The sequence below is a fragment of the Lithobates pipiens genome, unplaced genomic scaffold (assembly GCF_037356315.1).
Source record: "Lithobates pipiens isolate NorthernLeopardFrog02 unplaced genomic scaffold, aLitPip1_a1.2 Scaffold_18, whole genome shotgun sequence".
NCBI lineage: Eukaryota > Metazoa > Chordata > Amphibia > Anura > Ranidae > Lithobates > Lithobates pipiens.
The window spans coordinates 418,857,185-418,873,828 of NW_027507758.1; the positions used below are offsets into that span (position 1 = coordinate 418,857,185).

At 38.8% G+C, this 16,644-nt stretch overlaps 1 protein-coding gene across 9 annotated transcripts in view; it reads left to right on the plus strand.

The window, feature by feature from the left end:
• The window catches only part of MECOM (MDS1 and EVI1 complex locus), a 740,867-nt gene that overhangs the window by 699,265 nt on the left and 24,958 nt on the right, over positions 1 to 16,644 (plus strand). For 4 of the 9 annotated variants that reach the window (XM_077488014.1, XM_077488023.1, XM_077488021.1 and 1 more), the window contains 6 exons: positions 147 to 294; positions 1,838 to 1,994; positions 11,064 to 11,096; positions 12,544 to 13,897; positions 14,850 to 14,951; positions 15,280 to 15,367. In XM_077488014.1, coding sequence (XP_077344140.1) covers positions 147 to 294; positions 1,838 to 1,994; positions 11,064 to 11,096; positions 12,544 to 13,897; positions 14,850 to 14,951; positions 15,280 to 15,367 — 1,882 coding nt within the window. The remainder of the gene's footprint in view (positions 1 to 146; positions 295 to 1,837; positions 1,995 to 11,063; positions 11,097 to 12,543; positions 13,898 to 14,849; positions 14,952 to 15,279; positions 15,368 to 16,644) is intronic. The other 5 variants (XM_077488015.1, XM_077488017.1, XM_077488016.1 and 2 more) reach the window with 5 other exon arrangements.

Consider the following 16,644-nt stretch of genomic DNA (forward strand, 5'->3'; position numbering starts at 1 on the left):
GAACAGATACCTATTTATTAAAGAATGCCTGATCATTTTACTTCATCATAACTCACTCACAGAACCAACCTTGTTCACATGTTCATACAGTCTTAGCAATAAAGTTGTTCAGTTTCATATATCATGCCTTTATTTTTTGTCCCTAGCCTGGACAAGCACTTACTGTCCCACACAGAAGAGAGGGAGTATAAATGTGACCAGTGCCCCAAAGCCTTTAACTGGAAGTCTAACTTGATTCGCCATCAAATGTCACATGATACTGGAAAGCACTATGAATGTGAGAACTGCTCCAAGGTAATGTGAATTTGTGTTTGGTCATTTCATTGTATGAGCCGAGGCTGGCTGCATAGTTTTATGAATAACTTCCAAATTATTTTTAACCCCCCCCCCCCCCAGATCATAGAATATCGATATGTCTATTTTCATGCAATAATAGAAAGACTATACAAGTAAGCTCTGTATACGGCTAAATGCATCAGTGCATCAGAGGGAGGAGTTAGGCAGGATTTGAGTAGGCATTCCGATCAATAAAGTTGTACATCAGAGTGCGCTGTCTGGCCCCTTTTTTCATAACACATGACAATGCTGATTGCATGAGCCTGGAAATATGTGGGTCTCAAGCCGAGCATTGTTATTTTGTTGCAAATTTGTGTCTACTTCTAAATGTTGAACCATAGGCCTACTGGTACATTACAGAGTGCACATTCATTAAATTTCCATGTGATTATATTGGTATTATAAGAAACATAAATAACCACCAGATGCATTGGTTTGTTATTCAGAATTCTACAGTTATTAGAGCTGAACTCCAGGATTGTTAATTGTTAATATTATTATAAACTGGGGATTTATATAGTGCCAACATTTATTTTTAGTACTTTCCAAAATAAAGGGGTACAGTATAGCTACAATACTATTCAATACAAAAGGGGTTAAGAGGGCCTTGCTTGTAAGAGCTTACAAACTAAAAGGAAGGGGCAAGCGACTTACTGTAAAAGGTAATAGCTGTGAGTGACTAGCTGATGGAGAAAGTTCAGTTTTTAGGTATAGGAGAGATAGGCTTCTCTGAAGAGATAAGAGGGGGGTGGAATCCCAGAGGTCTTGGAGAAGTCCTGGAGGGAACCATAGGAGGAGGTAATGAATGGCCTAGATAGCACAAGATTTTGGGAGGAGAGAAGAGGACAATTTGAGTGATAATTGGAAGGACAGAGTTGTGGTTGGCTTTGTATGTTGTTAGCGTTTTGAATTTTTTTTGTTGGACAAATGGAAGCCAGGGAAGTGCATGGCAAAGAATGTCAGTAAATAAGATAAGTCTGGCAGCATCATCCATGATAGACTGAGATAAGCAAAATATTATTTGAATAAAAGAGCCATGCATATTCTTATTTGAATCTTGTTGTGCTCTGGGTATTTTCTTCTAGATTTGTGCAGTAATCCAGTATGAAATGTTGCCTCTGTGCAGGAGCTTCCTATAATAAAGACCAGTTACTGCTGCCCTCTCTCCTTGTGAAAGGCGACTGGCCTTGTATCCACCCCTTTCTGTAGATTTCTACAGGCAGCCTGTAATAGGTGGGGCCTGCTGGGTCCCTCCCAGAGCTCTGCTTTCTGTACAAGTTATGTGCAGCACAGTGATGATGTCACTGCTACTTTTGCAATGTGATAACTGATTTTTGGAAGGCATTTGATGCATGCAAAGTATATTTATATTTTGTGGCAATATCTAAATGAAAGTTTTTGTGCTTACAGTTCTGCTTTAAAATAAATTACTATTGTAAAGATGAGACATCATTATTCTTTTTTTTACAGAAGACCTGACTAATGTGCACTCATTTCCTAGCAGGTTTTCACGGATCCCAGCAACCTCCAAAGGCACATACGGTCCCAGCATGTTGGTGCTCGGGCTCATGCCTGTTCAGAGTGTGGTAAAACGTTTGCAACTTCATCAGGTCTTAAGCAACACAAGCACATCCACAGTAGTGTAAAGCCCTTTGTATGTAAGTAACATTCTTTGTATTGTTTTTTCCTTTAAAGTTTGTTGTTGTTTTTATTTTTTCCACAAGACATTAACAAATAGGAAGCAAAGGATGGGAACATCCTGTAGGAACAGCCCTCAGGACTCAACAGAAGCCTGTTCATTGTATACCTGAGATAGTCATTGTGCTGATCGTAAAGAACGGCCAATACAGTGAAGAATATAATAACACATTCAAACAGCTGACAGAAATTAACTTAATTTAGAAGACTTTTTTTAAATTTAACCAGTTTGCAGCTATGCAAAGAATGCTAGCCATAGCCAGGCCAATTATTTGTGAGCTTTCAGGATTTGATTTATTGGAATTGAACAAATGACCTGTAAGTGAATTAACAATAGCATATTATAATATCATTTTGTATCAAATTATTGAAGGTATTTAGCAAAAGTTATAAATCATTTGTGTTTTCAACACTAGCATATTCCTTTTAGACTGCCTATTGGTTTCTGTACACTTAATCATCAGACAATGATATGCACTTATAATAAATTAAAATGACCTCTGCAAACAATTATTTTGCAGCATGCTGGTAAAGAATTCTGCAGACATTCACTATTTTTTTTCAAACTGTCATTTTGCTATGCAAAAAGCTTTAATTGTCATCCTTGGTCATTGGGTTGTTATTGAATCTTATCAAAAAACTGTTTCCTGTACTGTATAGACTTTTATAGCCTGTACACATACACTGAGATATTAGAGGAGCACACACAAATAACAAAGGACTTCTTACAATTGGAAAATGTACAAATAAGAAATATTGTTCTATTTTAATGAATTGTTAATATAACTGTTTTGCTCTGTCTTTGCTGGACAGATATGTGAAATCTGCTGGTTGTATGGTAAACTAGAAAAGGGATCCATTTAAGACCTACCTAATTCTCTAAGTGAGTGCAGTGCAGGTGCCAGACTCTAACTCACAGAAGTCAGGTCTATGAGTGGGTTAAAATATGGATCTAGCTTATAATGTGTTGTACAGTGTGCATGGATTTGTAGGGTAGGATTCCCCAACAACTGAGATTAAATATACCTAACAAGGAGGTACTACAGTCTAGAGGAGCAGCTGTAGTGAGGTGAAAGCTAATGAATTTCTTCAGTGCAGCAAATCTATGATTCATGACCATCCAGTCAACGTAGATAGCCCTTGATTCATTACCAATTTGGGTTTAGATGTGCTGGTTTACTCAGCTTTATCTAACAATGCAATGTATAGCCTTATTCAGTTAAACTACTCAAAGCACTAAGTAGTCTTGCGAGTGTGGCCAGGCTTTGCTAGTTTAATGATACCCCCCCCCCCCCCCAGAGAGCCGCTGAATTGTTTTGTGATTTCTCCACATACCTGAAGATGACACACCTCGTTCACCCAGCACTTACCGACGCACCTTAGGGTATTTTAAAGAATTTATTAGGCCAAACATAGCCTAAAAGAAGAGAGGATTAGCAAGTGCAGTATTCTGAATTACAGCATTTAACAGAACCGAACTGCATCTAGCAACAGTATATAAAGATAATCCGAACTTGCTATTACAGTCCCCATTTTGTCACACTGGTCACTGAATGTTGATAAAAAAATGTTGGTCGGCAAAGTTTGGGCCCTTGAAGAAAGCACAACAGTTCCCAGCAGACCACAGATTAACTTGTATGATGTTAGTCTCTTACCAGTGTCAGGGCATACTCTTCTGGGTCTCCAGAAACGTGCTTTGATTCACTAAAAGTACAGTTCAAGTCAGACAGAAATAGAAGTTGCTGATGATCTTTCTCTTTCAGTCTTTCTGAGACAATCCCTCTTTTCCTTCCTTACAAGTTGTAGGCTTGCTCTCCAGTACAGTTTTTGTAATTCAAAGGGGCACTGGATTTGGAATCCTCTCAGCACAGTAGGCACTCCCTGAACTCCAGGCATATCTAAGCAGATTTGCTAAAGGGTCCTCTCTTGTAGGCTAGCACCCAGCAGTAGTAGCCAATGGTCCTCTCTTGATGGTCAGGGGTCTGCTGATGGTCACAGTAAAATATTGATCCCAATTAAGACTCTCGGAACCCAGGTCCCCTCACATGTAGCACTGCACATAGTATGAAGGCAGCAGCAGTCTCTGATCAGCCCTTTTCTGCTGGGCAGCACAGCATCAGATAGCTACAGCAAACTCTTGTCGTACACCACTGTTCCCCTTTCACTGCAACCTTGGGGTGTCCTCTCAGAGCTGCTCAGCAAAGGAAATGGTGTGCAGCAGCACATGGTCCCAAGATTGGCTTTCTCTCTGCATTCTGCAGGCTGATGGCACAACAAAGCTCCCTTTTTCCAACAGTCCAGTCAAATTTCTCCTTGCTCTGTTGCAACCACCTTCTTCCAGACCCAGCTAAGATGGCTGCCTCCTGCATTGGAGACACTCCATAGAAGAGCATTGCAAAGTGGTCTCTTTAAAGATGACTGCTGCACTTCTGGACTAATGAATATTCAGTTTAACCCTGTCCACACTACAGAAGGATGAAGCAGCAACAAAAAGGAAGAAGTTCCACAGCAGCTATGAGCTACAGCCCAAGTTACACTATCACAGACATCTGGTTTATTCCATATTTGTGCTTATTGCTGTCCACAGAGACATGTAGCATTGCTACCATAGAATGGAGGCACAGGATGGAAGGTTACTTACACAATTTTGCTGTAGCAAAGGAAGCAGTGTTAGCAACTGTCATTAAGTTCATGGCCAAGGTATTTATGACAGCAAGGTACCCAGCCTTGAGCCACATTTATGAAATTTTGTCTCTTATTTTTCACCTCTGGCATGAAAAATTAACAAAGTACATCATTGTATAGTGTGTATGTATCTCAATCCAAAGCACTGAGAATAATTTCTGTCCGCAGTCTGGTTCCTCTGCTGTGTACATGAATCACATTGACAGGCCTTGTTGACAAGAGATTGAGGGGGCAATGGAGGGGAGCTTCAGCACACAGGGTGTGTGTGTCCCTTCCTTCCACTCAGGTCTCAGATTAAACTCAGCACTCCTCACTGGGCTGTGCAGCTGTTTACATTCTGGAAATGGCTGCAGATCAACAGGTACAAATTGTGAAGAAGACTTTGTTTCATCTCTGAGTATCACCTGAGGCTAGTCACTTCACTGGGCACATGTAAGGGTTAACAGCCACCTAATAGACTTCTTCTTTAAGTCTTTCAACACCATGCCTAAAATGATTGAAGACTGCAACATTGATGGTTGTTATAATCACCATTCCCCTGTAGAGGTTTCTTGGATGACTCCATGTCCAAGAAGTGGCCTCAAGATATACTGGATGAATCGTGCATGCTGTATACTTAATAAAGCACTCCTGTGCTTCAAATTGTTCACGTTACATATTCTGGGATGTTCCAAACATCCCAGTAATTCCATCCTTTCTTCCTGTGATTACATAATTTGGAATGTTTCAAAGTTGTGCAGTGAAAGTGTTTTACATGCTAAGGTGCTATCTGTTTCCATCCAAGGGCCACACACAGTGTACAGCACACTAGTCTGTTTATGGCAACTGTCTCTTATTACACTATTCTGTTCAAACATGAGCAAAGGCTCACCGAAACAAAGGTAATTACTCACTGCCTTTGCAAACTGTTCAGGTCCTCCAAATAGAAACCACATGCTATAATTGGTCTGGAATATTCAGCAGACTGCTTAATGTGTTTAATAAGCAGAAAATATGCAATTTTGACTGCTATCTTATTCCAGTCTTCCCCATAAATGACAAATTGAGCACGCTAGATGTTGATAGGATAATGCTCACGGGGGCATTGGATTTGTCTAAGTTGTAGTGGTTGTTGCAAAGTGATGAAAGATAGTAAAGGATGTGATCATGTACGTTCTTCCATGTGAACATCAGTACTGGAGGTGGCGGGACAGAAGAAGAGTGTCTATTGTTGGTTAAGTGTACTGTATGGAAACTATTAGCCCATCTGGTTTACTTAAAGCCAAATAATATGTACAGGGTAATTTCACAGAGACTTGTTCTGTTTTCCAAAATTGCTCAAAGGCCACATTAATGCAGAATCCCTTCTTGTGCGATGTGTGAGGCCAATCACCACAGAGGAATATAATACATTGCCTGTCCCTTCACTCTCTGTGGATTTAATCTTCTTAATTAGTATAATAGCATTTTTACTGTTCCGTCATTAGCAAGTAACCATTAAGGCTTTTTCTTGTATTGTCTCATTAGTCAATGAACAAACTAGACTTCTAAGAAGTGATCATTTTAAAATGAAGGTGGGTCCAATAAATGCCTTTCCAACATTTCTCCCCTATACTGGGACTGAGTATGAGTATAAATGTAAAATACACTCTATGTGAAAAGAAAAATATGGTTTTAAACCATTTATACCTAAGGTTGAATTTTTTTTTTAATTTTTGCGCATACAATTCATATGTTACCTAGAGCAGTAGAATATAAATAACTCCCACATCACTACTGTTCCAATATTGGAACAAGAGGCATTAATGGGTTAATCCCTAACATCATGAACAATAATTTACTCTGGTGAACTAGGATGAACCCAAATTCTATTGATTCAGCCAGTCTGCTAGTTCTTAAAATGTTACTAAACCTAGGACCCTGTATTCACTGTATCTGGTCTCCCACAGTACACAGAACATGGAAATGCAATAGTTTTAGTAAATATAAACTGCTAAATACCTTTTCTTAACAGCAGTATAGAGCAGTCTTATGACTTCTATCAATGTCTGGTTTACCACTTAAGGACCGAGCCTCTTTTTGAGATTTGTTGTTTAAAACATTATTTTTTGCTAGAAAATTACTTAGAACCCCCAAACTTTATAAATTTATTTTCTAACACCCTAGAGAATAAAATGGCGGTTGTTGCAATACTTTCTGTCACACCGTATTTGCGCAGCGGTCTCACAAGCACACTTTTTTTGAAAAAATATATATTTTTTAAATTAAAAAATAAGACAACAGTAAAGTTAGCACATTCTTTTTATATTGTGAAAGATAATGTTATGCCGAGTAAATTGATACCCAACTTGTCATGCTTCAAAATTGCGCCCACTTGTGGAATGGCGACAAACTTTTACACTTAAAAATCTCCATAGGTGATGTTTAAAAATGTTACAGGTTGTTTTGAGTTGATGTTTTGAGTTACAGAGAAGGTCTGGGGCTAGAATTATTGCTCTCACTCGATCGCGGCGATACCTCACATCTGTGGTTTGAACACCGTTTCCATATGCGGGCGCTACTCACGTATGCGTTCACTTCTGCACGCGAGCTTGGTGGGACGGGACACATTAAAAAAAAAAAAAATCTTATTTATTTTACCTTTTATTTTTAATTTTTATACTGTTCTTTAAAAAAAGAAAAAGTGTCACTTTTATTCATATTACAAGGACTGTAAACATCCCTTGTAATAGAAAAAAAGCATGACAGGACCTCTTAAATATGAGATCTGGGGTTAAAAAAGACCTCAGATCTCATATTTACGCTAACATGCAATAAAAAAAAGTTGTTATTTAAAAATGTTAAAAAAAATGGCCCTTTAAGAGCTATGGGTGGAAGTGATGTTTTGATGTCACTTCTGCCCAGCAATGCTATGGAGATGGGTGGGGGCCATCTTCCCCTCACTAATCTCCATACTCAGGAAGGGAGAAGATCCGATCGCATCCGCTGCTGCCGACGGCTTCGGTAAGCGATGTAGAGCACTGGAGAGCGGCCACCGATAAAAGTGATCTTGCGGGAAAATCTGCAGCAGAGACCACTATTATTGGAAATGGACCTAGTTGCTGCCATAACAATGATATTATACTTCAAAGTTAGGACGTATATCGTCATGTGGCAGTCCGGAAGTGGTTAAAGCTTGTAGAAGGAGTTGTCAAAATTAGGAAAAATGCAGTGCCTGTTTCTTAATCTTGTCTCCACAGAGCTACTTCTTCTCTGCTAGCTGGCTGCCTGACTAACAAATACATGGACTTTTTTAAGGCTGGACTGCCCATTTGCTATCAATATTCTCCCATATAACTGCTGATGTGGTGTATGCACCACCCCATTATACTCATACCCCCATTTGACACTTGCCTCCATCGCTCCCCTTAGCGCTAACCCAATCCCCTCTTTTCAGGAGAGGTTTTCATACTGCACTGAGCTGTCCTATCAGTATGCAGGTCCCCTGATCCTCTGGCTGGACAGTGCTGATTGGTCCTGTGCTGATCACATGCACTCTCCCAACCAAAAAATAACTCTCTAGCAATACACACTAAACTGAGCATGTGCAGCCTGACTCCATTCACTCTGTCTTATCTGCACATGTTTTGGAGACAGTGCAAGATGAGGAGGATCTGTGCACACAGGATCAAACAGCCTTTATACACAATGTAGAGGGTTAACTCCTTAGGTTCCACGGTGAGTATAACAAGCATGCTTTACTGCATATACAGACTGATTTTACTGTTGTGGGTTTAGTAACACTTTAAAAGCAGAGATGAGCACAAATGACAATTGCTCATTTATTTATGATTTCAAGAATTTACAGACAGATTTTGAGTAAACGTAAATTTAAAGTGCAGATGCGTCTGTAATTCTTTGTATTCTTATTGTGATGCTCTATTTATAATATGAGGTGATGCCAGGGTAAATATTTGAAAGATGACAGCAAGTGCTCTGGATTGTCAAGGACAAGGGTTTTCCAAGTGCTGGAAGGTTAGCCCTGGTGTGAGTGGAAGTCAGGGACGTGATTACAGTTCATGGGAACCAGCAATGCAGGATGAGATACATTCAATTTGGTTTCCTTCACATGCTTAAAATAGAGCTATTGTCAGTTTGGGCAGCCTGTCTCTAACCCTGCAAAAGGACTCTTACAAATGGCTCGGAATGCTCACTGTTTATAGTTCTGTGTCTTTGATGTGTGAATGATGAGAACATTGTGATCTGTAATACATCCTCTGCAGGTACAAGCAATCCTCCCTGTAAATGACACCCACCACTGTAGTTGATTTCTGGGAATAGTCACAATTAAACTATACTGTTAAAAGTGCTTATTGGTCATTTTTAAACATATTTCTTTAAATATGGCTACCTCAAGATAGCTCATGAAAAATATAAATATTGAAATACAGTAAGAAAGAGTACACAATGCAATACATTACAATGGGCTGTAGTGAGATTTACAAGAAGAGTTAAAACTGTATGCACAGTATATGCTCATTACATTGTAAGGGAAACTGACTTTTCCCCATAACACCAATCAGTTTAATCTTTTCATTTGTAATATGAACTAGTAAATCATTTGGAAATGTATTTACTATGGAAAGCAAGAACATCTTGCAGCACAGTGGTGTAGTGGTTAGCACTCTCACCTAGCAGTAAGAAGGGTTGCTGGTTCAAATCCCAACCACAACACCACCTGCCTGGAGTTTGCATGTTCTCCCTGTGCCTGCGTGGGTTTCCTCCGCGTACTCCGGTTTCCTCCCACAATCCAAAGACATGCAGGTAGGTTAATTGGCTTCTGTCCAAAATTGGCCCTAGTATATGAATGGGGACCTTGGATTGTGGGCTCCTTGAGGTCAGGGACCGACATGAGTGTGCAATGTACAGGGATAGGAACAATTGTAGATACTCACTCAGGTTGAACTGGATGGACTGGTGTCTTTATTCAACCTTACTAACAATGAACTATGAAACTATCTTCCTTTAGATCTCTATTTATAGATGAAAAAGTATTATCAAAGTAATGCAAGAGGTCTCTTTGTGATATTATAGTGCACTATAAGTACATCCTAGTACACACAGGCCGAATATCAGGTGGTATCGGTCGTTTCAAAACAAGCCAACATTTGACCCACATGTACGGCAGCCAGTCCAACAGAAACCGGGCGTATGCCTGACTTCTGTTGAAGGGGCATGACCAAAAAAGGTCTGCCAATCTGCATCCATTGGCTGGAAGCACTGACCGGTGTGTTCTGGTGGGGGGGACGTCCAACATGTCAGAACACAATAGCACAGCAGGGGAGTTCGCTGTTTTAACATCACATAGTTAGTACAGCGGCACCTCCTAAACTGTCAGGTTTTTTTATTCAGCCCGCTGAATTGAACGAAAAAGGCGTAGTAGTGTGTACAAGGCTTTAGTCAGGCCATACATTATGCAATTTTGTTTCCTTCAATCACAGGTTGAAGGAAAGAAAATTGATTGAATCCCTCCCCCTTCACTATCGTATTCTGACAGCGTGTGGTTTCCCAGTCATCAGAATACAATGATCAATGCTGAAAGCTATAGTTGTTGGCAGTCATTTAATGGAAAAAAAACACAAGCAGCCTGCCTATAGATGGATTGAACTGGCTAAATATTGTTCCATCTATGGCAAACTTTAGGGTTAGCCTGGTGTTATTTGACCTAAAATATTGTCACCCCTGCACTTCTATCACCTAATGGGCCACTTCGCCCAGAAAATTGTTGCAATTAAAAATGTTTAGGCATTCTCATGTTTTTTTTCTTTTGATGGTATTGGTATGACACAAAAAAGTGGAGAAATAGAAGCCAAATGTGATACATTCCACGCAAAACTCAAAAAACGTACTGGACAAAATTATTGGCACCCTCAATTTAATATTTGGTATCACACCCCTTGGAAGAAAAAACTAAAATAAATCGCCATCGATGAGTTTCTTACACGTCTCTACTGGAATTTCCGACTACTCTTTTTTCGCCAACTGCTCCGGGTCTCTCAGATTGGAAGGGATCTTCTTACCAACTGCTGTTTTGAGATCTCCTGCTGTAAGACCCATGACCTCTGACGGAGACCCGACTTTCTGACACTGGGCTCTAGAGTGCCCCCTAGAATTCTTTGGTAGTCATCAGATTTCAAAATGTCATGCACACAGTCAAGGCATTCAGTGCCAGAAACAGCAAAGCAAACCCAAAATATCAGTGAACCTTCAACATGTTTTACTGTAGGGACTGTATTCTTTTCTTTAAAGGCCTCATTTCTTTTTCTGAAAACAGTAGAATGATGGGCTTTACCAAAAAGCTGTAATTTTGTTTCGTCTGTCCACAGCACATTCTCCCAAAAGGATTCTGGCTTCCTCAGGTAAGTTTTGGCTCTTTGATCAATTTTTCTCTTGCATCCACATCCAGGGAGATTACTACAGTGCCATGGGCTGTAAACCTCTTGATCTAGATCTCTGGAGATGGACTTGTAACCTTGAGCTTGTCCATGCTTTTCCACCATTTTTGCTTTCAAATCTTCAGACAAATCTTTGCTGCTCTTTTCCCTGCTCCATGTTCTGTGTGGCACACAGAGATACAAAACAGAAAGGTTGAGTCCATTTTTCACCATTTTAACTGGTTGTCGGTGTGATTTCTATGTTGTCAGCACCTGTTAATTGATACAGGTGAGTTTCATTACAAGTTACAGGAGCACCACAAACTTGGAATGCAATTATTTCTTACAATTTTGAGAAGGTGCCAATAATTGTGTCCAGTCCATTTTTGGAGTTTTGCGTAGAATGTGTCAGATTTGGCTTTTTGTTTCTCCACCCTTTTTGTCTTACCAATACAAACAAAAGAAATAAACATGAGAATGCCTAAACATTTGTATCGCAATAATTTTCTGGGTGAAGAGGTGCATTATCTGACAGAAACGCAGCAGTGCCAATATTTTTGGCCATGACTGTATGTATATGACATTGCTGCCACTCTGTAGTACTCATATTTTATCTGGGTTCCCTGCTAGTATAATGGGATGCTCTTTTTGCTTTTGATGCGGGGGGGAGGGGTTGATTTTCTAAAAGAATAGCAAATGTTCATCTTTGTAAATAACATTAATCTGTTTTCACTTCGACCAATTAATCATATACTATAAAAAAAATTTTTTTTTTAAATTCCTCTGACACATTATTGAGATTTCCAAGTGAACACAGGATCAACCTATGTACTATCATTCTCTTTGTGGTCATGTGCTATAAAAAAAATCTTGTTTTTTAATTTCCCTTAGGTTTGATTGGGTATTTGAAAAAAAAGATCACCTTATTTACTATAATTCTCCTTCCAAATGAACAAACACATCTTTATAAATGAACATCCTCTGTTCATTTGGTGAATCAACCCATATGCTGTCCAGTTTGCTAGTTACACTGTTTGACAACCTGTTGCCTTATAGATGGTATTAATTATATATATTACCACATGGCTGTTCCCAGTAATTTTCTTGCCATGATTGTGTACTCTGTTTCTAGTGGCTAAACGATGGGTTCTTTTGGATGGGTCGGTGTATTAGAAAAGTAGAGATTATTCACTTGCAAAATGAATTTTCATTTTATAGCATACAATATTCAGAAATGCTATTCAAAGTGCACAAAGTTTCACCATATTTTCTAAGCTAAGTAGAACTACACCTTTAGTAAATCAAACATTTAGTATTTTAGTTATTTAGACTAAGGGTATGCATACAAATGTCACAGGGCGAGTCTTAGGCAGGTGTCTAGTAATAAAAGTGCATAACAGTTAAGTTATTGCTTTTTTTTTTTCTTGAACAGGTGAAGTGTGCCATAAGTCTTACACTCAGTTTTCAAATCTTTGCCGACACAAACGTATGCATGCGGACTGCAGGACTCAAATCAAATGCAAAGACTGTGGACAAATGTTCAGCACGACATCATCACTTAATAAGCACAGACGATTTTGTGAAGGGAAGAATCACTTTGCGGCTGGAGGGTTATTTGGTCAAGGGATTTCACTTCCAGGGGCTTCATCTTTGGACAAAGCTTCTATGATCAATATGAACCATGCAAACGCAGGGCTTGCTGATTACTTTGGTGCTAGCCGGCATACTGCTGGCCTTACATTTCCAACAGCTCCTGGATTCTCTTTTGGTTTCCCTGGTCTTTTCCCCTCAGGTCTATATCATAGGCCCCCTCTAATACCTGCCAGCTCCCCAGTTAAAGGACTTCCTAGTATTGACCAGGTAAACAAGAGTCCCCATATGAACAGACCTCAGGTCTTACCAGCAACACAGGACATTTTGAAAGCACTGAGTAAGCACTCATCTCTGTGTGATTCCAAATCCACAGAATACTTAGGAGACAATAATGCTGACCAAAGGCCACATGACAAAACCAGCGACCAATCAGAGAGCAGTGACCTTGATGATGTCAGCACTCCAAGCGGCAGTGACTTAGAGACCACTTCTGGCTCTGATCTTGAAAGTGATGTTGAAAGTGATAAGGAAAAAATCAAAGAAAATGGCAAAATATATAAAGAGAAAATGAGCCCACTGCAGAATCTTGCTGCATTAAACAGCAAGAGAGAATACAACAGCCATTCTGTTTTCTCACCGTGTTTGGAGGAACAGACTGCTGTGTCTGGAGCTGTGAATGACTCCATAAAAGCTATCGCCTCTATTGCTGAAAAGTATTTTGGATCAACAGGACTTGTAGGCTTACCAGACAAAAAGGGTGGATCTTTACCTTACCCATCTATGTTTCCCCTTCCTTTTTTTCCAGCATTTTCCCAATCAGTATACCCATTTCCAGAGAGAGATGTAAGACCTACACCTCTAAAAGTGGAACCAGAATCCCCAAAAGAAATAAAGAAAGTTCAAAAGGGTAATGCAGAGTCCCCTTTTGATCTTACCGTGAAGCGTAAAGAGGAAAAGGCGGTACCAAATGTACCCTCAAAGCCACTAACCCCGGTTTCTTCTAGTCCTGACCAGCCTTTGGACTTGAGTATGGGGAGTAGAAGTCGAGCTGGGCCAACAAAACAAGCAGAGCCATCCCGAAAGAACCATATATTTGGAGACAAAAAAGATTGTGACGTAGATCAATCAAAACATTCTGATCACTGTTTGCAACATGCCAGACCTGCACCTTTCTTCATGGATCCTATCTACAGGTAGATTTTAAAAATCTCTATATATAAAACAGCCTGTTTTATCTAAGGCGTTCCCTTGCTTGTTAACACTAAGGAGCAATACTGTTACATACCAGTAGTACATATGATAATGAAAATTAGTTTATAAGAATTGCAGTCCCAATGACCTATGTCTCATAAAAAATGCATCTACTGCCTGAGCTATAAAATGGTGTAACATGTTTGAACCATATCAATGATTTTATATTGTTTACATGGTATGTGAATTGAATACATCAATCCAGTGATTTTTATGGCAAAGAATGTAGTAATCCTTATAAAAGAAAATGCAGAAAGGGCAATGCCAGCCTTCACTTCAGGATGAGTTGGACCCATAGAATGCAGAATTATATTACGTGTGGTTCAATAAAGTTTACTCTTGCTACAACAGAGAGACTGAATACAGTTGGGCAATCTGTGAAAAAAAGTTAAAAGGCTATAAAATAAACTTTCTTTAATTATCTGTTTACTGATTCAAATACATTTGAGTTACATACACTCTAAACCATCAATAGTCACATTCTAAAGGTAGTCCTGTTTTTTTTTAAAGTTGGGCAGTTAACGGGGGAAATATACAATTACTTTGTACAACCTCAATAAGTTTATTGACGTTCAGTAAAACTCTTGGCAGGAATTTACACTGATGACTATCCAACTTGTTATGATGAATTCTTTTGAAAAGCAGAATAAGTATTTTGTCAGCGTTTAGATATAGTTTTAAGGCTAGAAATCTGTTTTTTACAAATAAAGTGGAACTTTAATCAGAAAATTAAGTCCTTCTAGATCACTTCAGGCTGGCCCCTTTGCATGTATAGCTATGTAAAACATTACAATTAAGTGCCTATACTGTTTAAAATCCAGTAATACACTGTCTCACCCTGCTCTGCACATGCTCAGTTGCTCTCTATTTTTCATCACTGTGCCAAAAATGTAGAGGCCGATCTGCTAACAGCCTAAAGATTTACTGCTGTTCAGGGGCTCTGGGCTTCAGCAAAACGGCAGCCTCCGGCGAGAAGAAACAGGAACAATGCTGGAGGCAAGTTATAGCACACACTAATTTTGGTAACATAATTATTAATGTGGAATGTATGTTCCTTGCTAAAAAAAAACATTTTTTATAAAGTTGTTATGGGTACAGTTCCACTTTAAGTCCCATCAGAGGATCCAGCAGTATGTTATCAAGAGAAATGGTCAAAGAGGCCTTTGTCAAATGACATTTACACTGCATACTATACTTTATTTTAGATCTTAAAAATCTTAATGTATTATCTTTTATGGAAGAAATATTTGGATGCTATTTTATAAATAAGTACATGTTTAAACCAATATTAGCCCCACCTTTTAAAATGTGTCTTATGTTTTAGGGTAGAAAAAAGGAAATTATTAGATCCTCTTGAAATTCTAAAAGAAAAGTATTTAAGGCCTTCTCCTGGATTCTTATTCCATCCACAGGTATGTACATAATGAACATTTAGAATTGCATATGCATGAATCATAATGGAAAGAAGATCTCTTATGGCACTCATTTTTCAACTTTTGGAACATGGGCATAAATATAAAGTGACCTAACTGGTGCATTAAAAGCTTTAAAGGCTAGGTTCACCTTTTTCTTTTTCTAAATTCCAGCTCCTCTATGTACCAATGTAGCATTAATGTACTTCTTTTGCAAAAATCAAACAACTTTCTATTGATTATACACAGGCTTACCTCATTCTCTTCATGGCTGTTTGAACACACTGTTGGATTACTTCTCCCTTACTTCCTGGTCAGACTTTAGGTCATGACACAGGAAGTAGTTAACCAGCTGTGGGTAGATGATACAGGGTGTGTGCTAATGAGATCAGTTAGTCAACTCCCTGCCCTCCTGTGTCATGACCTATAGTCTGACCGGAAGTAAGGCAGAAGTAATTGAGCAGTGTGTTTAAACAGCTATTAAGATAGTGAGGTAATCGTTTGTAAAATTAACGGAAAGCTGTTTTATTTTGCAAAGTACATTAATGCTATGTTTGTTCATAGGGGAGCTGGAATTTAGAGAAAAAAAAGGTGGACAAAGGTGAACTTAGCCCATAAATTATGAAATATTTGCCAATATCAGAGGTGTTCAGCTTTATTTATGATGTAGTTTCAAGCATAATTTAGTTATGTTTATGTGATAATCAACTATTTATTTGCCACTGTTTCAGTTGCCTTGTGTGATCTATCAGAGAGATCGCTTATATAAAGGCTGACCCCAAACAGTGACTCTTAAAGCATATTCAAAGTCCTTACATAGGTTTTAACTAGCTGATCCATATGTGGAAATTGATCACTGTAAAAAATGCATGTTGGTTACTGAAGCTGTTACCAGAATGGGGCAATTATTTCAAATTACCAACACGACTCTTGCTTTATTTAAAAATCTAGAAGTGGCAACTGCAGTATTTGACACATCCTGTTTATCGCACTCTAATATAATAGACATATTAACTCTATGACAGTGCTTTTCCTTTATAATCAGATGTCTGGGTGCTTATTTATTTTATAATGACTGATTTCTCCTTTAAGATTAGATAAGCACTTAACTGTTAAACTTTTTATCATGATGCATATAGAATGGTTAATGAGCTCAAGTAAACTACAAAATAGATGAGATTGTTTTGAAACATGAGCTGCTTGAATCAGCAATGGATCACCAGCAAATGTTACCTTTATGGATGCACAAGACACAACTGCGGAGGCTATGAATAACG